This window comes from Rasamsonia byssochlamydoides (genome assembly GCF_041956645.1).
Source record: "Rasamsonia byssochlamydoides strain NRRL 3658 unplaced genomic scaffold VTN77scaffold_20, whole genome shotgun sequence".
Taxonomy (NCBI): Eukaryota; Fungi; Ascomycota; class Eurotiomycetes; order Eurotiales; family Trichocomaceae; genus Rasamsonia; species Rasamsonia byssochlamydoides.
The window spans coordinates 208793-235672 of record NW_027192403.1 but is presented as its reverse complement, the minus strand read 5'-3'; the positions used below and the strand labels follow the sequence as shown (position 1 = coordinate 235672).

At 50.1% G+C, this 26880-nt stretch overlaps 10 protein-coding genes across 10 annotated transcripts; 6 read left to right on the top strand and 4 right to left on the bottom strand.

The window, feature by feature from the left end:
* Window positions 1–1561: 1561 nt before the first annotated feature.
* VTN77DRAFT_2958 (uncharacterized protein) lies at window positions 1562–2142 on the bottom strand (the record flags this gene model as incomplete). The annotated part of the gene is made up of 3 exons (XM_069418854.1): window positions 1562–1778; window positions 1829–1911; window positions 2080–2142. 3 exons carry the CDS (start codon window positions 2140–2142, stop codon window positions 1562–1564), a joined length of 363 nt encoding a protein of 120 aa, XP_069279016.1.
* A 123-nt stretch (window positions 2143–2265) lies between these two features.
* VTN77DRAFT_2957 (uncharacterized protein) lies at window positions 2266–5395 on the top strand (the record flags this gene model as incomplete). Its single annotated transcript, XM_069418853.1, has 9 exons — window positions 2266–2385; window positions 2494–2590; window positions 2655–2736; window positions 2794–2840; window positions 2896–3228; window positions 3281–4084; window positions 4139–4306; window positions 4356–4792; window positions 4847–5395. 9 exons carry the CDS (start codon window positions 2266–2268, stop codon window positions 5393–5395), a joined length of 2637 nt encoding a protein of 878 aa, XP_069279015.1.
* A 2190-nt stretch (window positions 5396–7585) lies between these two features.
* VTN77DRAFT_2956 (uncharacterized protein) lies at window positions 7586–8059 on the top strand (the record flags this gene model as incomplete). Its single annotated transcript, XM_069418852.1, has 1 exon — window positions 7586–8059. The coding sequence occupies one exon, from the start codon at window positions 7586–7588 to the stop codon at window positions 8057–8059; it is 474 nt and encodes a 157-aa protein (XP_069279014.1).
* An 888-nt stretch (window positions 8060–8947) lies between these two features.
* VTN77DRAFT_2955 (uncharacterized protein) lies at window positions 8948–9439 on the top strand (the record flags this gene model as incomplete). The annotated part of the gene is made up of 1 exon (XM_069418851.1): window positions 8948–9439. One exon carries the CDS (start codon window positions 8948–8950, stop codon window positions 9437–9439), a length of 492 nt encoding a protein of 163 aa, XP_069279013.1.
* Window positions 9440–10014: 575 nt separating this feature from the next.
* VTN77DRAFT_2954 (uncharacterized protein) lies at window positions 10015–11483 on the top strand (the record flags this gene model as incomplete). Its single annotated transcript, XM_069418850.1, has 4 exons — window positions 10015–10632; window positions 10751–10935; window positions 11031–11329; window positions 11419–11483. The coding sequence occupies 4 exons, from the start codon at window positions 10015–10017 to the stop codon at window positions 11481–11483; spliced, it is 1167 nt and encodes a 388-aa protein (XP_069279012.1).
* A 199-nt stretch (window positions 11484–11682) lies between these two features.
* On the bottom strand, window positions 11683–12636 carry VTN77DRAFT_2953 (uncharacterized protein; the record flags this gene model as incomplete). The annotated part of the gene is made up of 1 exon (XM_069418849.1): window positions 11683–12636. The coding sequence occupies one exon, from the start codon at window positions 12634–12636 to the stop codon at window positions 11683–11685; it is 954 nt and encodes a 317-aa protein (XP_069279011.1).
* Window positions 12637–13233: 597 nt separating this feature from the next.
* VTN77DRAFT_2952 (uncharacterized protein) lies at window positions 13234–16329 on the top strand (the record flags this gene model as incomplete). Its single annotated transcript, XM_069418848.1, has 1 exon — window positions 13234–16329. One exon carries the CDS (start codon window positions 13234–13236, stop codon window positions 16327–16329), a length of 3096 nt encoding a protein of 1031 aa, XP_069279010.1.
* A 3083-nt stretch (window positions 16330–19412) lies between these two features.
* Window positions 19413–20871, bottom strand: VTN77DRAFT_2951 (uncharacterized protein; the record flags this gene model as incomplete). The annotated part of the gene is made up of 2 exons (XM_069418847.1): window positions 19413–20415; window positions 20474–20871. The coding sequence occupies 2 exons, from the start codon at window positions 20869–20871 to the stop codon at window positions 19413–19415; spliced, it is 1401 nt and encodes a 466-aa protein (XP_069279009.1).
* Window positions 20872–22180: 1309 nt separating this feature from the next.
* On the top strand, window positions 22181–23579 carry VTN77DRAFT_2950 (uncharacterized protein; the record flags this gene model as incomplete). The annotated part of the gene is made up of 3 exons (XM_069418846.1): window positions 22181–22742; window positions 22799–23303; window positions 23375–23579. The coding sequence occupies 3 exons, from the start codon at window positions 22181–22183 to the stop codon at window positions 23577–23579; spliced, it is 1272 nt and encodes a 423-aa protein (XP_069279008.1).
* A 975-nt stretch (window positions 23580–24554) lies between these two features.
* Window positions 24555–25181, bottom strand: VTN77DRAFT_2949 (uncharacterized protein; the record flags this gene model as incomplete). Its single annotated transcript, XM_069418844.1, has 3 exons — window positions 24555–24640; window positions 24715–24803; window positions 24889–25181. The coding sequence occupies 3 exons, from the start codon at window positions 25179–25181 to the stop codon at window positions 24555–24557; spliced, it is 468 nt and encodes a 155-aa protein (XP_069279007.1).
* Between the last annotated feature and the right edge of the window lie 1699 nt (window positions 25182–26880).

Sequence of the window (26880 nt, the reverse complement as noted above, 5' to 3'; positions counted from 1 at the left end):
GGCTTCTGACCAATCAGATTCACAAGGTCCGAGGGAGTCGACCAGTCAGCCAGTCAGCCTTGTTTCTAAGCGTGACGGGTGCGAGAGGAGGCCCGTGACAGTTGCTCTTAGGAACTTAAACGTGGACGGTGAACGGGACAGGCTGCCTTTTACGGGTTGGCTTGACTTGGCGGCTGACATATCCACCTTCTCCCTTGGAGGTCGCATGGTCTTGCCAGAACCTAGAGATTCGAGAACAAGAGTAGTATTTATTTATTAGCACTATAATTATCATCTCTGGCCCAGTCGAATGTTTTCTCTGCTAGATGGATAGATAGATTAATAAATGGGTAGATAGAAAGAAAGACCAGACAGGTTCTGCTCCAGAGTCTAGAGATGCGTCTGGATCAATCATCTTAATATATATACTTTGGGGGTTAAAAGGCGCTTTTGTTTATTAAATTAATGAAAACCTCTAGAAGGGAGCTGTTGGAATGATATCTTATCTTCTTATATAGAAGACGGCATCGGCATTGATGATCAGGGGGAGAAAAAATAGAAGAAGTAGCTGGATTATGGCAGTTTATTTTATTTTATTTTATTTTATACCAACAGTCTTTCAAAAGAATTCATTCCTTTACTGATCAAGGCTGGATTCCAATACTCGACGAAATCCGTCAACTTATTTTAGGTTATACTTAATTATACCAGGGAAGGCATTGAAACTGTGATAGGTAGTTGAGAGAGAGACTTCAAGAAACTATCTTGATTGCCCTGCCAAGTTGATTACTTATTATTAACAGGGGAAGAAGAAATGACTGACTTGGAGATTACAGTATGAACTGGGATTCATCCTGACGGATCCATACTACCTCTGAATCTTTGAACTGCTAGTGTGATGCTATTCTTCTTGATATTCTCCCCCCTCTCTCCCTCTTGCTTTAGTCGCTTTAAGAAAAATAAATAATAATTAAAAAAAAAACCTATATATGACATGAACGGGGCACCCACCTTGCGTCGACCAAACAAAGAACACGTTCCCAGATGCAAAGAATGCACAACGACCAGAATGCAGAATGTAGTACAGAAGCATACCGCTAGTTCGATCATGGTATTGGCATATTGCATGTGATGATGATTAAGCATCCAGGCCAGGCCATGCCAGACCTTGGTAATTAAGGACTCTGTCTTGTTTTCCGCCGCCATTATTACCGACAGGAAGCTCGGTCCTCTTACTACTGCTGATGCAGATCTACAGACCTACAATAGATCTCCAAACTCTATAAAGTATAGACAACCCTGTACTTCATACCTAACGAGAACTCCCACATAGCTGAAGTGATTTGATCAACTATATGAAGCAGTAGACTGCGTAGGAGATTGATAGTGTTGCTGTTCTCTCTGATCTTATACGCCAACCAGCGCCTCGGGTTCAGGCAGGACTAGTTACACGACGGAAGGCAGTCCTGCCGTCGCGTGAGCATAGCTAAGTCACTTCGTGAGTGAGCAGAGGCAGAGGCTGATAATAATATATTACTTATTACTCAGGTCTTTAATTAAAATTGGTTAATTTGGTTCTCGTTTAAGCTTGTTCCAGTTGGGTCCCGGACAGCAACTGGAACAGCTGGGGATCCGCGCTCTTGCCGCTGTGCTGGGGCGCTATCGGCACCCTCGGCCCAGGCACCCCAGGCACTCCAGGCACCCCAAGTCCTAGGGGCCGCCGCCTCAGCCTCCAGGGGTTCGAACTCCGGTTTAAGCGCCTGCGCCCTGAGTCCCTGACAGCGATAGCATAGCAGTGGCTGCACGTCATGTCAGATGCACCTTTCCTCAATCTCTCCCCTACCCTTACTCCGTACTCAGCTCTGGGTCTCTGACCAGCTCTGCTTGCGACAGTTTGCTTGCTTCCCCGCGTGGCTGTGACTGGGCGCTACGCTGGGCGAGGATTAGGTAGGCTAGGCTAGGCTAGGCTAAGCTAAGCTAAGCTACACGGCGACCTTCCTCTGCGGTCGCGTGTGTTGCCCGTCAAATTTCTTCCTTCCTGCGCGCCGACTGTAAGCCTAACCTGCCAGTCAGGTGGCCCGAACACATCACATCACTCACCTGCCTAACCGTCCGTACCACTGCAACCCCTCTTGTCCGCTGGCGCACGCCGAGAACGTCCATCCTGAAGTCTATCGAAGGAGATACCCTGGCCTGTCGTTTTGACCACTTCGCGGCTCTCCTCACCCCCGAGACACTCGCGCTGAGCTGTGTCGGAGTGACGGGACGCCTTCGGTCATCTGAACAATGGCGCTGGCGCTGCAGATACCACCACCCAGCGAGCGCAAGCGAGTGAAGGTCTACGAACTGCGAGATAATGACTGGTTCGATCGAGGAACGGGCTTCTGCATGGGCCAGATTGTCAACGTAAGGATTCTTCTCCCGACGTCGTCGACGACTGGCGCGACTGCTCGCGCCTCACTCTACCATCGTTATTTGCACTGCGATCTGACTCTTATGCTTTCTATGATGCAGGATGAGCCTCGAATATACGTCGAGTCGGAGGATCAACCCGACCGGGTGCTCCTGGAGACGAAAATCGGAAAGGAGGAAGGATACCAGAAACAACAAGGTCCGCGCTCACCCGCTTTTCTCCCCGCGACTTGATATGGTTGACTGACTCGTAATTCCAACAGAGACGCTGATCGTCTGGACGGAAGCCAATGGAACGGACATGGCACTCAGTTTCCAGGAGGCGGAGGGCTGCGCGGTCATCTGGTTTGTCCTCCATTCCTACCGTTTTCGCGCGGCGACTGACATGAGCGTCACTTGAAGGGATTTCGTGAATAGCGTCCAGCATCATCTTTTGAGTCTAGCAGGAGGTTTGTTTTCGCGCGGTCGACACGTTGACAGTACTGACTCTCCGCTTCACCTCAGACGATGCCTTGTCAGACGAAGCCATCGAGTCCTACTCGAACCCGATTATGCTTCCCCAGCCCGAACTCGGAAATCTCGCAGAAATCGAACAGATGGTGAGAGCGGCCAGCGTGACGCAGTCGGGTCGCGACGCCCTGTGCAAGTTCGTCATTCGGGATGAGTACATCAACAAGTTGATACCGCTGGTTGAGATGGCCGAAGATCTCGAGAGTCTCCCCGACCTTCATCGCCTATGCAACATCATGAAGTCCCTGATTCTCCTGAACGACAATACCATCATAGAGCACGTGGTCACTGATCCGGTTATCCTTGGTGTGGTGGGCGCGCTCGAATGTAAGTTCGATCGAAGCCAGGTTTTCTTTCTTGTCGCTGACCACTTATATAGACGACCCCGATTTCCCGACGCACAAGGCGAACCATAGACAGTATCTCTCGGACCGGTCGCGATACAAGGAAGTGGTGCCGATGAAAGATCCGATCATTCGGAAGAAGATCCGGCATACATGGCGACTCCAGTATCTGAAGGACGTGGTTTTGGCCCGCATCCTCGACGACCCGACTTTCTCGGTCCTCAACTCCCTCATCTTCTTCAACCAGGTCGACATTATCAATCACATTCAATCGAATGCTTCCTTCCTCAAGGAACTCTTTGCCATCTTCGATCCCCGGAACACGGACCAGCAGCGCAAAGATGATGCCGTCTGCTTTCTTCACCAATGCTGCGCGATCGCAAAGAACTTGCAGGCGCCTGCACGCGCCTCCCTCTTTGCCAATCTGATCAACCACGGCCTGTTTGCGGTGATCGCATTTGCGGTGAAACACCCCAAGCCGGCCATGCGCACGACCGGAATCGACATCCTGGTTGCGCTCTTGGACCATGACCCCATCATGATGCGTGGTTACATGCTGAAAGCCGTGAACGAAAAGAAGACGCCGCTGACGGATACTCTGATCGACCTGCTTCATACGGAAGCCGACCTGGGTGTGAAAAACCAGCTTGCTGATGCTATCAAAGTTCTCCTCGACCCTCAAATTCCGCTGCAAGATCCGATGAACCGCGCTGGCGCTGATTTCCTCTCGAAACTTCGCCCGTCAAACCCTATTCCCGATTCCTTTGTACAGAACCACTTTGACGAATCGGCCAAACGGTTGTTCGCCCCTCTGAAGCAGCTCGAAGGACGCTCTACGCGTACGTTGTTCCCGCCGTAGACAGGGGGAATTCTTACTGACGAATATTCTGCAGTTAATGATCTCACGTTTCAAGAAGTTTCGCTCTACGCTCATCTTGTCGATATCCTTACTTTCTTTGTTCGCCAGCATCTTTTTCGGAGTCGGAATTTTATCCATAGCGAATCCCTTACTCCTCGCGTGGCGCAGCTTCTGACGGTACCGCAGAAGCACTTGAAGCTCAGTAAGTTATTCGTCTATGCTTGATTGAATGACACGCTGATATCATTTAGCTGCTCTCAAGTTCTTCCGGACCTTAATCAGCCTTCAAGACACCTTCTACATCGCTCAGATGACGCACAACAACACATTCGGGTTGATCCTCGATATTGTCTACGAAACGATGCCACGCGACAACCTGCTCAACTCGGCCTGTTTGGAAATGTTCGAGTTTATCAAGCGGGAGAACATCAAAGCCATCATTACGCACGTCGTCGAGAAATACCGGGACAAGCTGAAGGCTATCACCTATGTCGACACATTTGAAAATCTCATCCTGCGATATGACCAGCTGCAAGGAAATCGTCCCGAAGGAGAGGCTGCGCTGTACAGCCACGATGAAGGCACCCCACAGCGGAACCCCGTCAATGGCCAGCGTTGGCAGGGTGTCCGGGAGATGGATGCGGCTGAGGAAGAATACTTCAATACGTCAGACGATGAGGATGAGGAGGTAGGCTCAATACATGGTAGTCTAGTATATTCGTGCTGATCTAATTCTCTGCAGTGGCAGCAGGAGACCCGCCAGGATGAGTTGGCAACTGCGAACCAGTCTACGTCGACGGTTGTTAAACCACTTGTCGACTATCCCGATGATGACGATGACGTTATGGACGCGAACACCGAGCCTGCCGCAATCAAGCAAGCTGCAGACCTGCCTGAGCGTGGAGCGGACTCGGAAGCGCCCTCGAGCCCTGTCTCGACAACGTCGCTGCCGACGCCTCCGGAGAGATTGTCAGAGAAGCGTCGCCGTGAAGACGAGGATGATGACGAGTTGGTGAGACTGGCCTGGGGACCGAAACGACGGAGTTCCAGCGCCAGTTCCACTGGCTCGCCGTTCCGTGGAAGGAAAAAGTCCGAGCCGACAAGTATCGGCAAGAAAGCAGACGAGGCGCCGGCGGCAGGCACTTCGCCGAACAATGTTTCTGCGCCCAAGAAGATCGCCATCAATCTCGGTCCGACGGTGAAGTCTTCATTAGCAGAGTCCACACCAACCAGCGAGAAGGACGTGACTGAGAAAGAAGCTGGTAGTGAGACGAACGGAAACGGCGGGTGATCTGGCCTCAGCAATCTCTCTAATCTTGTGTTTCTTTTCTTTTCTTTCTTCTTTCTCTTCCCCTTTTTCCTTTTTTTTTTCATCTAGACTTGGAGTTTGCGCGCATTTACGGCTAGTCATGCTAGATACCAGCAGATGGCATTTATTGTGTCAGCACGATTGTGCAGTGGTTTGTGGTTGTGGCTGTGGTTGTGGTTCTTGGGACATTTATTCTTCTTCGACAATGCTTTGTTATTGGGTTCGTTATGGTTATTGCTGCATTCATTGCTCCGTTTTGTCCTGTTGTCCCGTTATCCCACGGGGTGCATGTATCATTGATACCCTACCCCTTTGTTGCCTGCAAAATTGACAGTGGCGTCAGCACAATCCACCATTCAATTATGACTGGAAGATCGTGTTTCCTCTTGCGTTATGCTACGAGGACAGCATCCCGGGCGTCCGAATGACCAGTCATTGTCTCTATTATTATTATTATCCTTCTTCTTTTTTTTTCCCCTTTCGTGTTTATTTTATCTTCTCTCCACTTTTCGCTCTGATTATTTATTTATTGCACTGGGAACTTTTTACTTTATTTACTTTGCTGGGGGCTAAGGTTTGATTGAGAGGAAACAAACCTGGGGGGATCCTTCTTTCTGGGAAAGGAAAGGGACAGGACAGGACGGGAGTCTGGTCTGGTCTGGTTGTGTGAAATGTGATTTTATCTGGCTGGGTTTGTTTGTTTGTGATGTGATCTGATCAGGTCTGTCTCATTCGTCATGATGGCCGGCTGGCTGGCTGGTGCTTGCTGGTGCTGGTGCTGTGCTGTGCATAAATTTATTTTTATTTTATTATGAAATTGAATTGACTTGGACTTGTTCCAGTCTACTTATACCTCAACTAAGGCAGTTGTCCAGTCAGTTTATCTACTGCCTAAACTAAGCTAAAGCTTTACACTAGTCGTTTCATTCTCATTGCTTATCAACCGACAATGTGGCCTTCGTCCATGATGGCCATTCGGTCAGCAAAGTCCCGGATGGAGCTCAGCCGGTGAGCGATTGAGACGATCGTCCGCCCGCAAAACTCGTTGCGGAGGAGCGAGAGAATTGTGGATTCATCGACGCTGGAAGATATCGTCATCACCAGTCATGGGCGAGCCCTGGAGGTTTTATATAAGGTAACGAGGAAATTGGCATAGGTATCTACCTGCTCGTCGCTTCATCCATAATGAAGACCTTGCCCCTTCGCATCAGCATTGCACGAGACAGACAGAATATCTGCCTTTGTCCGGACGACAAAATGGCGCTCCTTGATTCGAACCATCTCTGCGTCGAGCCCGCCCATACCTACCTAATCCTTGACCGGTCCCCGGAGGCTGGTCTTCTCCAGCACATGGTATACCTCGGAATCGTCTTCTTCCCGCGACGGGTCGATATTCTCGCGGACGGTGCAGCCGCAGCCTCCTGCAGGAAGGAACCACGCACCTATCTATCTATCTAGCTATCTAGCTATCTACATACTCCTAGTACATATGTAGCACTTTATAGTCTTCTAGGAGGAAAAATCTCACATACTCAATGAGGAAATATCAAATACGTTAGGTACCTAGGTATTGACATGAAATTACATAAGAATATTCAATTTCATAAGATACTTCAATTGAATCGGCAGAGAGTACGGAGTACTTAATTGGATTGCAGGGCTTTGGGGGGAAGAGGGTCGGAATTGCTCTGCTGCATTCGTGATCTGATTCTTTGTCTACATGTAGGTATGTACTAGCTACGAGTCATAAGCTGGACATTCCATATGTTGTGTATTGTTAACGAAGAGAACTATTGTGGGTTTTAGGTTGTCTTGTATGACCTCAATCGGGGCGGGTAGATGCAGCTGCATTTCTGACATCAGAGTTGGGGTGTATGTCTTGTACATAAATCGATTGAATTTTTCACAGTGGTACGATCTATGCAATAGGTTTGTAGTCTGATAAGATTTGAATCCCTCATAAACTGGACAAAAGAAAAGAAAGAAGGACAACACGAGTGATAGTCCACGCAACCATGGAAGACGCTGATAGTCGGAAAGAGAAATGAAGACGTCAGAATCGGGAATCCCAGCGTCGATACAGTGAGCATCCATCTTGTCTTACTCTAGGCTGAATAACTGACTTGAATATGAGATCGACACAAGACCAAACAACGGACTCGACGAGAGGGGATGCTGGCAACGGCTTCCTTACAAGTGTTCGAGACGGCATATATGATATTAACAAAACCGCAAACTCCACCTATCAATACTGTACCAAAGACGGACGGCGACATAGCAATAGTGACTCCCACGCGAAATCCTTCCGTTCAGTGGGATGACTATGTCTTCCATTCCCTGGACAGTGACATCAGCCCAAAGAACCAGGTCAACCACCCCGAGCCAGTTGCATCTGCTTTTATACCAGAATTGCCGCTTGAGGCAGGTGGAGGTCTGTCTGAAGTCAGTCCAAATCTAGGGACATGGCAGGACGACACACCTGGAAGGGATTCACAGGATGCATATGGGGGGAGCCAAGTTTGGCCTTGGTCTCCAAGTATGTACTCCGTCAGCCAGTCACCGCGAAAGGAGGGTCCTTCATCGACGCCAGCAAAAAAAGTATGTCCTCCTAATATCTTCCAATATCAAGCGAAAAGTAAGTACTGACAATACTATCAGCATTCTCGACCATTGGCGTCCAAACAACAACATTTCACCCCTTTTGGACATATGGACATGCGCCTACCAAAAGGATCGTCAAAACAGAAACGCACCAGCATCACGGAGAGGGTGGACATGATGATCGTCGAGCTGCAGGATGTCTACCGAGTAGGAGTGGTCTTGGGGCTTTTCGAGGAGGACTCTAGACTACAGCACCACATGGTGAGTGTGAGAAGGAGATTTCGAGCGCTGATCAGGAGAAAAGCGCAGAAGGGGCAAGAAGATTGTATGAGCAGTGGCAATTCTGAGGATGATGACGATGACTACGATGATGATGAGAGCTATAGCAGCTTGAAATGAGTATTTCGTTATTGCTTTATCTATATGCATATCTATTATCTGTATCTATATGCATGAAGGAATCAAGCAACAGGAAGCATACAGATAGAGAAAAAAAAAAGGAAGAAAAGTAAAGGTAAATAAGTGATAAGTGAATCAAAGTCCCAAAAAGATCCTCCCAACCTAATGTTATATTATTACCAAGATCAGGTCGAAATCTTAAGTACCTACATGCTCTGTCTACCACCCTGCTCTCCACTGCAGCAATCTAGAAACCTTACGTGACACGTCGATGGGAATTTAGTTACACAAGATAGGGTACCTAGGTAGGTATGACTCAAGCGCAACCTTTTCAAAGAAAGAAAGAAAGAAAACAAAGAGGATGGTTCTAACCCTAAATGCTTGCCAATTGCTCTGAGATTCTGTGCTACTGACAGGCACCCTTTAGTCAATGCGCCATCGACGTCGTCCATCAAGCTGAGTCGGAATTGCTTCCTCCGCGTTGCCCACGACACCACCCCCAGGGACGTCTTGATCACGAAGCTGACCGACGTCATGGCGTACGACAAGCACGGGCTTCTCGACCTGATCCTGCACGAGGACGGGCACGAGGAGGCGCGCAAACCCGCCCGGAAGCCGGTTTGGTCCATGAAGCGCGAGCAGATTGCCCTTCGCTTGGCCGAATGGCTGCCAGCCATCGCGGGGCATCAGTTCACGACGGCCGATATCATGGACCCAGTCATCCTGAGGAACCGGGCACACGCGCTGCCGGACCTCGTTGGAATTCAGATCGACGCTGGCAGAGGACAGTTGAGCAGTGTTGAGCACGACTTGCTGCGTTCTTGCCACCAGCTGCTCGTCGACCTTGAGGAGTCGATCACGCGGTGTGAGAGCGTGGAGATGTACATCACGACCAATCTGTTCGCCTTCTGGACGATTGATCAGGCTTTGCCGCTGCTGGAGTGGGCCACAAGGCTGGAGGGCATCTGTGCGGCGGTTGTCTTTCTGCGAGCGTACATATCGGCTGTGCTGGTGGCGGAGGTGTAATCAACCAACTCGAGTAGGCGTTGCTTTTGACCAGTCATTCTTGCGGAGATTCAACCGCGCAATACTGCTCTATATTACTCCTTTTCTTAAAAAAGGTGGCAAGGCCAGCAAGAATGGAAAATCAGGACAAAGGAGGTAGTAAACTGATGAGGAGCTGGTTTGGCTACATTACTCCGTAGTCGGACATTTACTTGGTGTTCACTAGTGGGGGTGGGATGTGGATGGGAGACTTTGACTTGACAACACCTTCAAGTATACCAATTGATTATCGTTGAACATGTCTTCTTTGCCCAATTGATATAATGCTTTCTCTTCTTCCATAGAATTGGAATTTTCTCCCTCTTTTCCGTCCATTGAGTTTGAGTCCAGTCTACTACCTTATGTACAGTTCCTACTCCGTTTGAATCACGGTCTGTTCTATCCTGTCTGGTCTCCATCCGGTCGTCCATGTAATTGGATTGACTGGAAATCCATTATTTGTGAACTTTTTCTGAAGTATTTTCTCTCCATCAGCTAGATGCATCGTTTTGTACCCGTTTGAATAAAAGTTTGGCGTGTTTTCTTCTCTCTTCAAGATGCCTATCACGGGACCGAGGATTACCCCCGACTCATTCTTCACCACGACGACTCCTTCAACAATCTCTCCTCCTGATGAGTCTTCTCCAGTCACCATCTACTTCATCACAGGAAACCCTGGGCTGATTGGCTATTATCATACGTTCTTGTCCTTGCTTTCGTCATACCTTTCCTCGTCTCCTTCGTCGCAGGAGAGTGTGCCTGATTCCTTCCACATCTACGGTCACAGTCTTGGTGGTTTCGAAGTGGGGACTGAATCTGAATCTGAATCTGAATCTTCAAATGAGAATGATGATGGCAATAAAAAGATCCGAGAAAGACAAGGGAAGGAGCCCAAGCTGTACGGTCTGGAGCAGCAGATCCACCTCGTTGAAAGCAGGTTGGAAGCGTTCATGAGCGCGAATACCAGTGGATTGAGATCCTCTACCCAGTCCGGACTGCATCGCCCCCGAGCCATCCTAATGGGCCATTCTGTTGGCGCGTACATTGCGATGGAGATTTTGCGACGACATCGAGAGGAGTTTTCTTCTCGCGCCGGGTTTGATATCATCGGTGGGGTGCTGCTGTTTCCGACTGTGATGGATACTGCCTCGTCGCCTGCGGGGAAGAAATTGACGGTATGTTTGCTATCCCTCTTATGATTGATTATCATGTTTATATACCGAATGTCCTTGTGAAATTACCGGAAAAAAAATGTGTGATCTATGAAAATTTAGCTAATGATGGATTTCTCAGCGACTGCTGTATTTCATCCCTCAACTCGCCCTCGTCGCCAGCCTCCTAGCCAAGTTTCTGACCTTTCTTTTCCCCGATGTGGTCCTCCGCTCTCTGATCAGGCCCGTGATTGGATTCCCCCCAGAAGACGCCGTTGAGACCACTTTGGCGTTCTTGAAGAGCAAGCGTGGCGTGAGACAGGCACTGTATGTTCTCTATCTTCCTCTCCTCACTATTATCCTTCCTGCAGTTGCTTTCTCGTCTAGTAGAGAAAAAGATCAACCGGCTAACTGCGCATCAGGCACATGGCAGCGGATGAGATGCGCGACATCACAACCGACAAATGGAGTGACGACATCTGGGGCACTCAGACGGCCTCGTCATCCTCACCTTCTAGCAACGGCAGCAGCAGCAGTAGTACTGGTAAAAAGCTGTCCAAACTGATCTTCTATTTTGGCCGCAATGATCACTGGGTCGCGGAACGGACGAGGGACGAGATCATCGCCATGAGGAGTAGCATCAGCAGCGGGAATAACAAGAATACTAGTGGCCCAAAAATGGTGGTTTGTGAAGAGGGTCTGCCGCATGCGTTTTGTATAAGTACGTGTCGCCTCCTCCTCCTTTTGCTTTCGATTTTATGAGTTTCTTCCGGTTGAATAGCTGACCTGAGGGTTGTCTCTTTTCTCCAGGACACAACGACATCATGGCACGAAAGGTTGCAGGGTTTATAAGGGAGATTCTGGCTGAGCAATAAGTTCAAGTTCAATGTCTTCGAATTTGTGACCTATAGAGAACTGGATGTATAAAATATAGATTCCCTGCAGAATAATGGGTATCATATGCATTCATAACCTAACTCCTTTCTGCCTTACACCGCCAGACCAGAGAAAGAAGAAAAAAAAAGAAAAAAGAAAAAGAAAACAATGTGAAGGGACGACTCCTCTATCATTGCTTTACCCACTCTGATATGCTAGTCCGGCCCTCCGAAATAGATCCCCCAGGACGTCTCCACCGGGTTGGGTGTGCATGGCTGGTGTTGGGCCTGTTGCTGGGCCTGGCCCTGGTACTTGTGTCTGCGCCTGCGCTTGCTGTCCCCAGAACGGCGGCTGCTGCTGCTCTGGCTCTGCAAGACCATGACTGTGTACCTTCACACTCCACTCATCATCCTGGGCCCTCTGCTGCCCAAAGAGTTCCTTCAACGACATCTGCCGCCCCATGGGCACACTGGAGTACAGCTCTTGGTGGTGACCATTCTGCCGTTCCGCCTCAGCCCGTTCCCGCGCCAGTTTGAGGCTCTCGCCTGCATGAACGGCGCACTCCTTGATGACCTGGGCATTGAGCTTTCGCGTCTCTGCCGTCGAGTTGGGCGGCGGTTCCGAGTAGATCCAGAGGCCGTAGATCTGTGACGATGGGGCCTCGCCACCACCGACCGCATTGTCCTCCTCGTCCGTCTTCAGGATGACAAATTCGTCCGTGATCTCCACGTTCTCGCCGTCCGTCAGCCGGATGTCGAAGTTGTTGAGGCCTCGCCGGTTGAGCACAAAGACGCCGTAGCGCTCCTCGCCCCAGGCTCCCTGCGTCAGCTGGCACACGAACATGCCGCCTTCCACGCCGCTCTTCTCCCACTGTCGCGTCACCGGGCTGAAGACGTAGACGACTGCATACGGCGCCAGCGAGAGGATCGAGGTGATGGCGGGGTTGTGCCGGCGGAGGACGGAAATGTTGAGTTCCTCGTTGGAGCGGGTCGGCGGTGGCGGCGGCATCTCGACCGCAGCTTGTTGTTGCTGGGTATCGGAGAAGTAGTAAGGCGTGTCAGACTCATAGTCGGAGGGTTGTGGGCGTTGATGTTGGTTGTGGTTGTGATTGTGGTTGTTCGGGCGGCGATCTCGCCCTTTGCGAGGGGTCATTGCGAGGGCGGCAGATAGAATGGTATTCGTGCAGTCAGTGATGTCGAGAGTTGTATTTAAGGTAATTAAGCTGGCAATTAATATTAAGCTGCTGTTCGATTGTACTCTGTCATATGGTGTGATGATGAAGATGAGCCACTGACTTGGCGGATCGCCGGCTCTCCACCGGGACCGACGGTCTGGAACTTGCTCTCAACATGCCTTCTGGACCTTCAACTTTCGCCTCCTCGCCTCGCCTCATCTTCCCCTCTCTTAACCCCTCTTCCCATAGCCAGTCAAGCCAAGTCTCTGCTCCACTTCAGCCGTCTAATTTACACGTCCCGTGATGCTCGCGGAACGCGTCTAGACAACCCCTCGCCCCCGTTCAGGACACCCCGCAATGGCTGCGGCCTGCTGCTGTGACCGGTTGCCAGATTGAGCGCGTCTCCTTGCAACGCTGCTAACTCAGTTCTACATCTCCTTTCCCTGGCAATCACGCTGGATTGCGGAGAGGAGATCGCGCTTAATGAGCCTGAGATCTACGGAGAGGCTCAAAGGGGAGACTACGCAGATAACTAGCTATGTGGACTGTCCTGATCCAACTAGCCGCTTCGAACCATGTCATCGTCCAGAGAGGAGCACTCGTCAACCTCGTCGGACGGTCGAGATGCCCCCCGGGCGCACCCTAACGAACAAGCCGCAAACAGCCAGCTACCCCCGGTGTCCTCCGATCTGTCGTCCCTCTCGCGGGCTGTCAAGGCTCGCCGGGCAGAATACATCCGTCCGCGAACGATCCGGATAAAGGTTGGGACGTGGAATGTCGCCGCCATCCCCGGCACCGAAAAGGACATCGGGCAATGGTTTGTGCAAGGAAAGGGGTTGTCTCAGCAGCTGTCGAACCTTGACCTGAAGGAGGAGCAGCGACAGGGAGACCGCGAAGACATCAATCCAGAAGATATAGGGATCTACGTGTTGGGGTTGCAGGAAATCGTCGACGTCTCCTCGCCCTCCGAGACCTTGAGGCCCTATGTGGATCCGGGACCTTCCAACCGCTGGAAAGAGGCGGTCCAGAGCGCCCTCCCTGTTGGCTATCAACTGGTTGCCGAATCTCAGTTGGTAGGGTTGCTGCTCCTGGTATATGCCGCCCCCAATGTCGCGCCCACCATCTCGTCCGTCAGCTCGACCAGCGTGGGTACAGGAGCGATGGGGTACCTGGGAAATAAGGGTGCAGTCGTGACTCGCATCGTTCTGGGCGAGACCACTCGCCTGGTCTTTGTGAACTGCCATCTGGCGGCGGGCGCGGACAAGAACAGCCTGGAGCGGCGCAACTGGGATGCCGCTCAGATTGTTGGTCGTACCAGGTTTGACCCCATTGACGCGGACGATGAGATCTACGGCGAGCCTAGTGAGAGCATTGGTAAAGAGGATTTTGCCTTCTGGTTTGGCGACCTCAACTACCGTCTCGACGACATCCCCGGCGAGGATGTCCGCCGTCTGCTCATGCTGCATACCCAAAATGAGTACGATTCGTCAAGGAAGACGAACAAGAACGATTCCCCTTCAACCGGGGACGATTCGCAGGATAAAAAATCAACATCGGGCGTGGTCGACAACGTGGATCCCCATTCCGATCCAGCATCACTACAGACTACGCTGTCATCGTTGCTGCCACATGACCAGCTGCGAAACCAGCAGCGGAAGGGAAAGGCATTCCACGACGGCTGGAGAGAAGGCGAAATACGATTTCTGCCCACCTACAAGTACGACGTGGGAAGTGTCGCCGTGTTCGATTCCAGCGAGAAGCAGAGAGGGCCCAGCTGGTGTGATCGGATTCTCTATCGCTCCAAGCGGGACCTGCTGAATTACGAACGACAAGCCAAGGAAGCCGAGGAAGCTCGTAAAAGGGACGAGGAGATGAAAGCCCGGGGCTTGGACAAAGCTGCAGATGATGACAGTGTACTGTTTGATTATGACCCGTCTGTCGACGGTTCGTACGATTATCACGAGAATGATACCGCTTCCAGGGGTTCCGCGCAATCGGAGGAACGAGCGGATTTCGATGATTCGATCATGCTCACCCATTACACGTCACACCAAGGCATCTCGTCCTCGGACCATAAACCGTTGGATGCTACCTTTACTCTGACTTATAACGCCGTCATCCCCGAGCTCAAGGCCAAGGTGCAACAAGAGGTGGTGCGAGAATTAGACAAAGCCGAGAACGAGTCTCGACCGGGTCTGACGGTGGTGATCGATCATCATGGCGATGAGGCCGGCGATATGGGCAAATCCGACGTTGCCCACGATCCCAACGCAGTGTATTTTGGAAATATCCCTTTCAGTGTTCCGGTCAGTCGAAATCTGACGATTGCGAACACCGGCGGGGTTCCCGCGACTTTCTCCTTCTCGTCGAGACCGCCTGATGGAGATCATCACTCGGAGGGGACTACGCCACCCTGGCTGAACATCCAGGTGGATTGGCCCGCTGACGAGAAGAAGCGCGGTGGTCCAGACAAGTATACTCTGGCGCCGGGAGACTCGGCCACGGTCGAGGTCACTGCGTGCGTCAAGGATATCAAGCATGTTCGCCTGCTCAACGCGGGCAAGGCTAAGATTGAAGATATATTGGTCCTGAGGGTCACCAGTGGCCGGGACCACTTCATTCCTGTTTATGGGAAGTGGCTAGCGTCCTGCTTTGGCCGTTCGTTGGAGGACCTCACTCGCATTCCGGAAACTGGTGTTCGCAGTCTTGGGTTGGTGCCGTCTTCAGAAATTCCGAAAATGGAAGAGAACGTCCGCTTGTCCGCGCCACGAGAGCTGTTCCGGTTAACGGAAGCGATCTCAGAGTTGGCCGAACGGGCCGTGGCCGAGTGGAGCATGACGAAGGGAGAATCGGACGGCGAAACAGCGCCATGGGCGTCTGAGCCTCATGGACTTGGCTGGCCATTCAGCCGGGAGACATGGACGCTTCGAGACGCTGCCGAACGCGCACCGCTGCTCTTCACCGTCCGGGAAGCCCTCGACACAGGAAGCTCTCTGAATTCTATCTTCCCGCCTGAGGTCTCCGCCCTGCATCGGTTGGAGATTCTCTCCGAGACCCTTGTCTCGTTCCTGCGGTCCCTAGACGACGGGATCATCCGGGCGGATGTCTGGCGAAACATGGAGCACCAGCTGATCGCGCGGGAAAAATCCAAGAGCCCCTGGCGGTCTCCTGAGGATATTCAGGCCTGGGTGTTGGACACGCTGGCCTCTTCTCCCGTGCACAGCGTCTCGTTCACGTTTCTGACCTTCATGCTGAACCAAATTATCAACGAGATCGCTCCGTCGTCCCGTCCTCCTGCGCGTCCTTCTCCTCCGGGCAGGTCACCGACGACACCAACAACGCCGAGATCGTCCATCGATACCTTTTCATCAGGCATGTCGTCTCCAATCCGTCGATATCGGTCTCGAACGGGAACGGTCGGATCGTCGAGCGGTAGCGGTTCGACGAGCGGTTCGACGGAAACGACTTCCAATCCGGCAGAGGTCCGACGACAAGCGGTGGAGGCGACACTGGCATCGATCTTTTCCGACGTGATGATTTCGACGGCCGTGCCGGCCCCGACGAAGGACAAGGAGAGACGCGCCTGGGAGGAGAGGAAGAGACTGATCGTGCAGTCCTTTCTGCAGCCTAGCAGCAGCGGCAGCGGGAGCAGCCTAACGGGTGAGGGATAGTCGAGGGGGCGAAATAAGTGGAATTAAGTCTGCAGGACTTGTTTTATGAACTCCTTCCATATATACTATGCAGTTTGCCGAACCTGGCATGCAATTTAATTATAATAAAATGCATAAATTCACTGCTCTGGAGCATGTTTTGTCGTGAGATGTTATATCTGTGTACTGTACAGTTAGAAAACGGAAAGACAGAATTTGATTTTATTTTTTCTTCTTCCTTTTTTGGAGATTTATTCCTGCATTGCATTTTTTTTATTTCATTTTTTGGGATGCCATACATGGCTTACTCGAGTGACTAGGGAGGGAGAGATCGATCAGTTCTTTGTTATTTAGATAGATAGACAGATAACACGATAACTACGCACATAGATAGCTATCTAGGTAGGGGAGGGTGGATTCTTGTCAGTCTCTCTTTACATGATTATATCGACTGATAGTAACGAAACGTGTTGTCAATAGAGATAGAGATTTTGTCTTCCCGAATGGTATCTCGCATGTGATAACTATTCTAATTATAATAATAAGGGTCATCATTCTTCATAGTAACTAAACTGGATTTAAATTCTTATGCATGTAATGTACCTCTCCACAGGCGCTCGCTAAGGTAATTAATTACTATCCACAGAAGTAGTATAGTACTAGCAACAAAATCATGGGCCACTCCCTCATGAGTAGCAGAACCGGACAAGAGTTCATTTAACTACACTACATAGGTAGCAAGTTACGTAAGTAGTATGAGGACCTTGGCGTGAAGTCCCAACTAGGCCTTAACTAGAAGGTTGAGAATAGGATGATGCATTTGGAACCTTCAGATACCTACCTAGGTACCTATCATGGTATGATGTGATATGCGGATTGACTTCTGATAGCGCTAATGGATTAATTGACTAGCTGGGTAACTAGGTACTTATCAGTAGATATATATGTTGGTTGGATGTATGTACAGAAGGCTACTGATAAATATCTTACGCCCATCTCATTTATTTATTACTGCTCTTTTCGCAGCCCTAACCATACTGACTACACTATACTACTCTACTGTACTGTCTCTAATTACTGCCTCCCACCATGTCCATCCAAACGACAATCACTTCACCCCTCTACCCCGACTACCTCCCCATCCGACCAGAAGGATTCAGCCCAGCCCTCGATGTGCCCCTCCAAGACATCCCCGAGGCAGGCAGTCGCGCAGACCCAGCCTTGCCAGAGATCCGCACCTCGCAGGCGCACGTGAAGAACATCACCCCGCGACTGGGGACGGAGATCCGCGGCGTCCAACTCAGCCGGTTGAGCAAGGACGGGCTGGATCAGGTTGCATTGCTGGCTGCGCAGCGGGGGGTGCTTGTTTTGTGAGTTGAGACACACAGTGAGGTCTGAATAAATTAACTGATTATGCAGCGAGAGCAGGACTTTGCCGATATTGGAACCGACAGACAGAGGGAGATTGTCAGTCATTATGGGCCTCTTCACCAATCCCCGATTTCGAGGACGGTGAACGAAGACACATGGTCCGGATCATCGCCTACGGTAGCCAGCCACAGGCAGCGCCGATATTGAAATCTGAGAGAGAGGAGAAAGATAACGTACAGACTTCATGAAGAGAAGAGTCAATATCTAGATATAATAAAAGAGAGGAGAGCAGAAGAAGAAGAAGAAGAAAAATGAATACTTGCAGATGATCAATCAGGTGCTAACTAAACATGTGCAGAGGAAGCCCCAAAGAGAGAGGGGGAGGGAGAAAGAACATCATTATATCCTATCATACGCAATCATATCATATCAAGTCCATATAAGAACTGTAACGTATATTTACTCCAAGAGTTCTTTCGGATATATAAAGTAGCAAATATATTCCCATCCACAGTTGGTATACGAAAAGGGAAAAAAAAGAAAAAGAAGAAAAAGAAAACAAAACAGAAAAAAGAAAGAAAAAAAGAAAAAAAAGAAAAAAGGGAAAAAAGGAAAAAAAAAAGAAAAAAAGAAAAGAAACAAAAAAAAGAAAGAAAAAAGAATAGCCAGAGTTGACGTCATATCAGCCAGCTCTTCTGAAAATACTCCATACTCCGCAAATTGGGTAAAATCTGTCGGACAGTACAGTATGACGGAAGAGGGCAATCTCTCTTTTTTTTTCTTATAAATCAATCAAGTCGATAGATCAGCAAGCAGCACTATAACCACAACAACAACAAAAAGGCAAAAGGACAAGAGGGGAGGGGGGAAAAGAAAAGAAGGAAAAAAAGAAAAAAAGAACCCAAATGGAAAAAGAGAAAAACCAACNAGGATTCGAACCTGTGCGGGCGAACCCAACAGATTTCTAATCTGTCTCCTTAACCACTCGGACACACTGACTTTGTGGCTGTGCCAGCAGCGGCACTTAGTGATTTATGAGGGAGATTGAGCGGGTCATGTCATCTGGTACTAACCACACAAAGCTTAGGTATGTACTATACCTAATTTAATCAATAAAGCATGCCATTTCTGGAAAGAACCTCAGTACAGAGTACTAGGTATAGTTAACAGTATACTGTTACCTAGGTAGGGAACGTTACTCTTGAGGTTACGGAAATGGAACTCGTTTGTTTTCTTTTGGAAGGGGAAAAAAAAAGGAAAGAAACAAAAAGAGGGAAGGTCAGGATCTCCCTTTTATATATAATAATCACGTCATACTCCGAGTATACTTCACTAATGGTATAATAAATATCCGCATAATTTCAAGGTGAATTGGCGCAGAGTTTTATTTCTACAGAACATCTATTGCAAAAAGAACTACAGGAGAAGAAGAAGGAAACCCCGTGTCCATTTATTTCTCCGAGTTAGCTATTAAAGATATATGGTATTGGTGTGAGCTTGCACATCGTCAATGTCATTCACCTGGTACTAGTAGCAGAACGGCATGAGTATACCAAAAGAATCAACCGGCTGGTGTAAATAAAGGCGAATAGAATAAATAGAACAGATCAATAGATCGATATGACATCCAGTGTCGCGCGTTGGGTATTGAAAAACAAGATAATATGTCAAAAAATAGAAAGAAATTCCACGTCCATCGAATATCGTATCAGACTAAAGCAGTCTTTGTCATTTCATGTGCCCTTCGTGTTTCTCCAGCTCCAGGTCGTTGGTCGAGCAGACGAAGAACGATTCGGCTGCTTCCCCTTACTACCCTTGCTGCGCCGCTTCACGCCTAGCAAGAGTTTGAGATTCTGCAGACACCACGCCGCGATCCGTGCCGGTAAGCAGGCCAACGCGAACAGCGTCTGTGCTGGGAGGACGACGATCGCACAGATCCAGTCCAGCAGGATGAAGGCGAAGTTCTGACGTCGGTCCATCGCAGATCGCTGCGCCACAGCAGCGAGTGCCAGGGCGTCCCGGACTTGCGTCTCCAGCTCCTGCAGGCGAGAGTCTATCTGGAAAGCCATGACGGTGGTTCGCTTCTCATAGCGCCTCACGGCGCGGTTCAGAGCGTCGAGCTCGGGCTGGAATCCCTTTCGCACGTCCGACATCGCTTGTGCAACAACATCTTGAGGGGCGTCCTGCCCTTTCTGAGTGGCAGTAGCCGGGTCAGGGGAGAGTCGCGCGGCCGCTGTGTCGGCAACATGAGCTTCCAATTCCTCTAGACGTTTGATGAGATCCGGAATCCTGTTCTTGTCGATACTGTCGTCCTCAAACGCCGACGCAGCGACAATCCTCTGTAGATACAGCGTCCGCGCTTGTACCAGCCTCAGGAGATGAGCAATAGGGCGAATCTCCGCGGCTAAAAGAAAAATAGTCAAATTGTAATTGGACACCAGGCCTTCCGAAGGCCGGGACAGAGATCCTCTGATGGCGTGCAGCAGCCATGTTCCAATGATCGGGAAGACGAAGCACGAGACCAACGCGGCGAGCTCGTGAATATGGAGTTCACGGGCTGCCGCGCGAGCCGCGGAGGCCTCCTGCGAATGTCTTTTAGATCGTCCATCTCGAGGTTTTGGCGATGATCGTCCTCCAGTTGCATCGTCTTTCTTCTCCTCTTCCTCCTCAGTGACATCGGTCGTAAACTCTTCGGGGTCCTGCCGACGGACCTCTTGAGCGGATCGATACCAGTTCCTAGACCCCCTTAACGGACCATTTCACTCAACAGCTTATGAAGGTATTGTCTGCTTACCATGGCAGTCTCACCGACCAGTTCAGGAAAATGGCCGCCAAGATCAGTAGAGTCACGTCTGTAATGACCGCACTTCCATTCTTGAAGAAAATCCCCCCGACTGCGGGCAGCAAAGCCAGCGCCAGAGGCGCCGAGTGCCAGTGCGACTCTTCCGGGTACAATGCGACCCCTGTATCTTTGTTCACGCGTGGAAACAGCAGACCGTCGGTGGAGGACCGGATGGACTGTCTGGCCTCGGAGACGGTGTCAGACAAGGCAGAGTTGCGTCGAAAGTTCTGAGCCGTCGCTGGAGGGTCCGCAACGGTCGCAGCCCTCCCCAGAGGCCGCTGTCGGAGAGAGGCTGAGTTGGGAGAGCTCACATGGGCTCCGGAGGACGATGACTGCGGGGGTTCGGTCATGACGTTACGTTAGGCACAAAGCTGCGCCTTCATTACATGGTCAATGAAAGCATTAGCAAGGCTCCATCTGCAGCAGAGAACGACAGTGGTAGTACTAACCATGCGCAAATACATCGCTACCCATCGGATAGCAGGAAGGGAAGTTGTTCAGGGAAGTTCATGCTGGTGAACAAAGGAGTGTGACGTGGGTGACGCGATGGCGGCGATCTTCCCCGGATCCGCGGCGCCTTTCTCCACACGCTAATTGTGATCTACCCTGCAAACGCAGTCAGAACCACAAGACTCTGAAAAGTATTAGCTTTTTTTTGCTTTCGATCTGCGCATGGATCAAATTATCAATATCTGTGGTTCATCAATTTCATTGGCTGGATACCTGCAGCCACCCTCCGGGGATCTCGGAGCCCCACGCTCGAGGAGCCGTGTCGGTGCTAGTGAGCGCGAGCGATGATTAATTTTGCAGGATTTACCCCTCCGTACGTCGTTGGCAGTGTCGTAGGTCTGCCTCGAGCTTTAACGAGTCGAAGACTGAAGAGTCTGCTACCCCCCACAATAGACAAGCACGAAAGCAGTACCGCGGGGTAAAGTGACTATTTGTCCTGAATTCTAGCGTGGAGTCCTTATTCTGGTCATCATTGTAGGCCACATGGGAAGTCGACTGATGTCTCGACAAGGACAAGCAAGGAATAACAAACAGGAATTACCTCAAACTGGCTTAACATCCCAATCAGGTTTCTCGTTGACGAAAATGAGAGACAATCCAGCATGCAGGTTGTGGTGCGGCAAGTTATTCAGTTATTCACTTTCGACCCCTCCGCGTTATTGATACCCGAAACGGGTATGGTCCAGCATACCTCTTCTTGTGAATCTTCAACTCCCTCTCGACCACCATCAATAACTCTTCACAGCTGTCTTATTTATACTAATTTTTCCAATAAAGATGGCATCCCTGTCCATCTTCACAGGCAGTTGCTATACGTCTGCTTTAAATCTTCCATTGCTCGGTATGGGAGAAGTCATCTCTCGAACACCTTCCTATCGTTCCATGTTGAGCATTGCATGCCTGTTTTCAGTTGATGAAAAACTGTTCTTTCTTTCCATTTGAAAGCCTCTTCTGATACAATAATCTTTCTCTGTTCATTTGTTTGTTCCTATCCAGGCGTTCATTGGTTGAACCCGATTTCTTCAAAGCCGGCTCGAAGATCTTGATACAGGCCTTTGTTACACTCCAGAACCTATCTTGAAGCATCGATTACGAGGTTCAGAAAGTTCCTGCCCATTTCTTTTTTTTTTTGGATACTGCTTGTTCATCATGGAATCTGCCGTTTACTACCCATCTGCTCAGGCTATTGCCATCCCGATTCTTTCTCTGCTGGCCATCATCCTCAGCATTCCGCCTCTGGTCTGGCATTCGGCAAACCGCAACTTCCCGGCATCGTCTCTCATCGGCTGGTTCCTGGTGAACGATGTCTTCAACGTGGCGAATGCCTTGATCTGGCCTACCGATGACGTGGACTCGTGGTGGAGCGGCGCGGGTCTCTGCGACGTAGAAGTCAAACTCATGATTGCCAGCTACATCGGGCTTCCCGGTGCTCTGCTGTGTATCTTTCGCAGTCTGGCTGAGGTGATGGACAGCGACAGGGCGACTCTCGTCCCTAGTCGCGCCCAGCGCCTGCGGAAACGGGCTGTCGAGATTTTCTTCTGCCTCGGATTGCCTGTCCTAGCCATGATCGCCCATTATCCTGTCCAACCGAATCGGTACATTCTCCTGACCATTTCTGGTTGCATGAGCACGTTTGACAACAGCTGGCCAGGCATTGTGCTCTCCTATTTTTGGCCTCCGGTGGTATGCCTTCTCGCCGGCTGGTATGGGGGTACGTACGCTTTGGTCCTCACTTTGATGCAAAATTGTTACTAACAACATTCCCAGTGCTCGTATTAATCCGCCTCGTCAAGTACAGAACCCAGTTTTCTGCGATCCTCAGCTCAGCCGGTAGCAGTGTCTCCGGACCGAAATTCTTGCGTCTCTTCATCCTCTCCTTCATCATGATCCTCGCCATCCTGCCACTGCAGTCATACGTCTTCTACGTAAACGTGGTCACCTCGCTTCCGCTGCAACCATACTCGTGGAGTCGCGTGCACGGTCCGGACTGGAATACGATTCCCAGGATCCCCACCCACGGCACCGTCAGCTTTGACCGTTGGATCCCCATCGGAGGAAGTATCAGTCTGTTTCTGTTCTTCGGATTCGGACACGATGCGACGGCCGTGTATCGCTCGTTGCTCCTCAAGATGGGACTGGGTCGGTTGTTTCCATCGCTTGCCAAACCACGGGTTCCGACGGGAGGGTCGGGAAGCCGGTACGGTGGTCTCGTGTCGAAGGTCAGCGACCGAGTGAAGACAATGTTTGGCCGGGCGAGTTGGAGGTTCTCAAAGTATGTCTTTTCTTTCATCTTCTTACACTCGAGCTTTCGCATTGTCCGCTCTAACGACATGTACGCAGCAGAATCCGACTCAATTCCGTCTCCACAGAGGTATTTGCGTCTTCCTCTGTCGGTGTCGAGAAAGATCTCCCACTTCCTTCTGTCCATCGCCATTACTGCCACTGTGGGAGGATGAGCGCGGGGGACGAGTGCCCGCCCCCTCCTCCTCTCGAGGGTATCATCACTGTGACTCAGGAGATCCGTCAGGCAAGCGAGTCCAAGGTGTGATCGACCGACTATGTATGTACTCATCAGATACCTCTATCGCGTCTCTTTCTTTATGAACTATGCGGGTGGGGAAACATTTCTACTTTAGACACTGAGTAGGATGATGATTACACCTCTCAAGTTCTGGGCTTTTTTTCTTTCTTTTCTTTCAGGGATATTTACGTGGGGGTTAATCGATTGACGACTGATTTGATGAACATGGATGGATCACATTGATGAGGCACTGAATGCAATGTAATAGAACAGATATGTTGTGATATGCCATGGAAATGATGGCAATCCTACATCTAGTTTTAGTCTACTCAGAGAAACATACCATGATCTCCAATTCAGACTACTCTGGACGCGGAGCTTTTTTTTTCCCCCATACCTTTTTTTCCCCCCTTTAAGCCAACAGAGAAGAGAGATTGGAGCAACCAGGTATCATGGATGTAAGATGGATTCCGTAAGTCAATCAATTCTATTATATTAAAAGAAGAAGTTTCCTCTAGAAAAGGGTCTATAGAGTAGAGTAGAGATTGATTGAATGAAGAGAAGGAAAAGTGGAAAGAAGAAAAGGTTCTCTCAAAGAGTCAGGCCTCTTTCTTTCTCGGCAACAGAGAAGTCTCTCTCTCCCTCTCCAATCGTAAATATACACACGAGAAAGAAATTTTTGGGTTTGCTTGAGAACAAAGGTATACATCCCATCATATCACATCCATTTCTTCATATATAGAGATCTCATATATAGGGGATACATGACGATACATGACGATACATGACGATACATGACACACAGAGGACAATCGATGAACCTAGGAGATTAAAAGTAATACACAGGGGAGAAGTATCGGATAAGAATTCATGACTCGCCCTCGCCTTCGCCCTCGCCTTTCACATGTGTCGTCTCGTCTCGTCTAATCAAACAACCAACGCCCAACACCTTGACTAGGTTGATGGATAGCTAGCTACATATATAGACGGGTAGCCGCACGTCTACTGCTGCTGCAATCCCTCCTGAGAGTAAGACTCGGAGGACTGAGAGGAGGACCTAAACGGGCGCCTCAGAACCTCAATTTTTGCTGGAAATAAAAAAAGGCGAATATCAGTATCGAGCCGCTCACAAAGTTAGGAGAATACAAGGATAGTGACTCACTTTGTACAACGCTCAGACTGTTGCGTTTCTTGCCTTCGGGAGTCTCGATGGTCCGCATGGTGGCGTCACCTTCGACGTAGACGAGGGAACTAATAGATATCGCGCAGGTCACTTAGCTTGCTTACCTATGCAGACAAACAGGAAGACAGACAACAGCAGCAGCAGCAGACTTACCCCTTTGGCAGGTTGAGAAGGAAATCCCTCTGCGGCACCGCGGTAGGGAAGCAGGAGACATTGAACCAGCTAGTCTTGCGGTTTTCTTGTGGCCCGTGTTCTGAGGCAACCACGTACCTGACCACCTCCTTCCCCGTGGAGGTGGCCTGCAGCTCCGGCTGAGTACCCAGACGGCCGGTGATGGTAATCCGGGCGAGGTTGTGGGAGGACGAGGAGCTGAAGGAGCGTGTGGAGGAGAGGGCATACGCTGGGGCAGCAGCCCGGGCACGCAGGAGAGGACGGAGAGCTTGCATTTTGTCTGGGTGCGAAGAGATCAATCGCAATTGAGGTTGGTAGACAATAGAAGGTTGATCAAGAGAGATTTTCAGATTTTGTTTCTCGAAATTGAAAACTCGGCAGCATCCACCGCTACGCGTTCGGAGCTATGCTGATCACGTGATCAGGGATTGTCCGCCTGATCCGGGACAGACGTGAGTGACATGTCACACGAGTCGTCGCCAGGTCGCCCACAGAACGCAAACACCGCAGCCAGTCCTGCCAAATCGTCATCTACTGATGTCCATCTACGGAGTATACCTACTGGAAGAGGTACGGAGTACTTTCGCAGTTGCTCTATACCTACCATCGCCTCATTGAAGCCAGGAGAACTCGCTGGCTGATGTGCAATCTATCTTTTCCAGCCACCGCCCGTCTAGCTGGCCCACCTACTACTGCTAGTTGGCAACTTGGCAACAATTTGCAAATAATATTTCCCGTTGAAACGCGATGGATGTCTGGTTCATATCTTAGCGCCGTCCATCTTTGATACATCATACGGAGTACAGAGTAAGGTTGAATGGCCTCCGATCCTGGATCTGTGCGAGAAGTGCTTGGCATAGATTCGGACTGTGGCTGGTGCCGTCACTTCCAATAACATGCAAGTATGCTCTATAGTGTACTCCGTATTTTGTGGCTTTTAAATATCCTATTCCTGTGACTTGCAGACAAGATGACAAATTGGTAGGCCGCCCTGCAGAAAAATGGGAAAATTGAAGAAAAAAATAAGACAGAATGAAAGGAAACTCGACAAGACAGAAGAAACAACCTTACTGCTTAGAACTGCCACCGATCCTTACCGACACGGAAATTACCGTTCATCGTATGAGAGCATTCATCTCTATAATAGCCAGCCCTGCTTGTCGCGGGTTGACAAGTCTGGAGCCTACTGGGCACTCCCATTCGAGTTGTATTGTGCAGGGCAGGTTATGTCTGCTCTGTCAGTCCAATCACTTCGTATCTCACTGCTGCAGTCTGCCAGCCTGCGTGGTGCATACTCCATGAGACACGTCGTTCGGTTCTTAGGCGTTCCGGCGGGTCTTGATTGTCGCTAAATCAGACGGTCGACGCTAGTCAGGAACCAAAGCCAGATTCCTCCAAACTAGGCGCCCCGCTGCGATCGCCCTACGTATCTACGGAGTACTACGTTATCGTGATGATGATCTTCGTCAAAGCAGAACTCCCCGTTAGATCTCACTCCGCTTACCGAGGAAATGATTTCCAGAGCAGAGAACTGGGACAGGCAGAATTGAAACTCTAGGTTGAAAAAAGCGATTGACTTTGTCAGTCATGCTGCAGTTCACAGCACAAATTAGCTGCAGACATCTCCAGCTGCTTTTTAGAGCGTGATACATGCCCCGCGGCCTGCGATGCGTTCTCTTCGTTTGTTGCTGAGTATGCAATATCCATGCATCGCCACCACTGCATGAGAGTGATCCCATTGGCGTCAAGCAAGTATATTTTATCATGTACTGCCTTAGCGAATCACGACTTCTGCCCACATCTGCTCCTGTCGTCAACCCGAATCGGATCTGAGGTTGGCAAAGTTCGACAGCTAGCTTCTCCACCCCAGGAGATGATGCCACATTCTTGGGAACAATCGACTGCCATGGGCTCACATATGCCCTTCAATGTTAGGTCCGTCTCTTGCTAAACCGGGCTAATATTACCCCAATT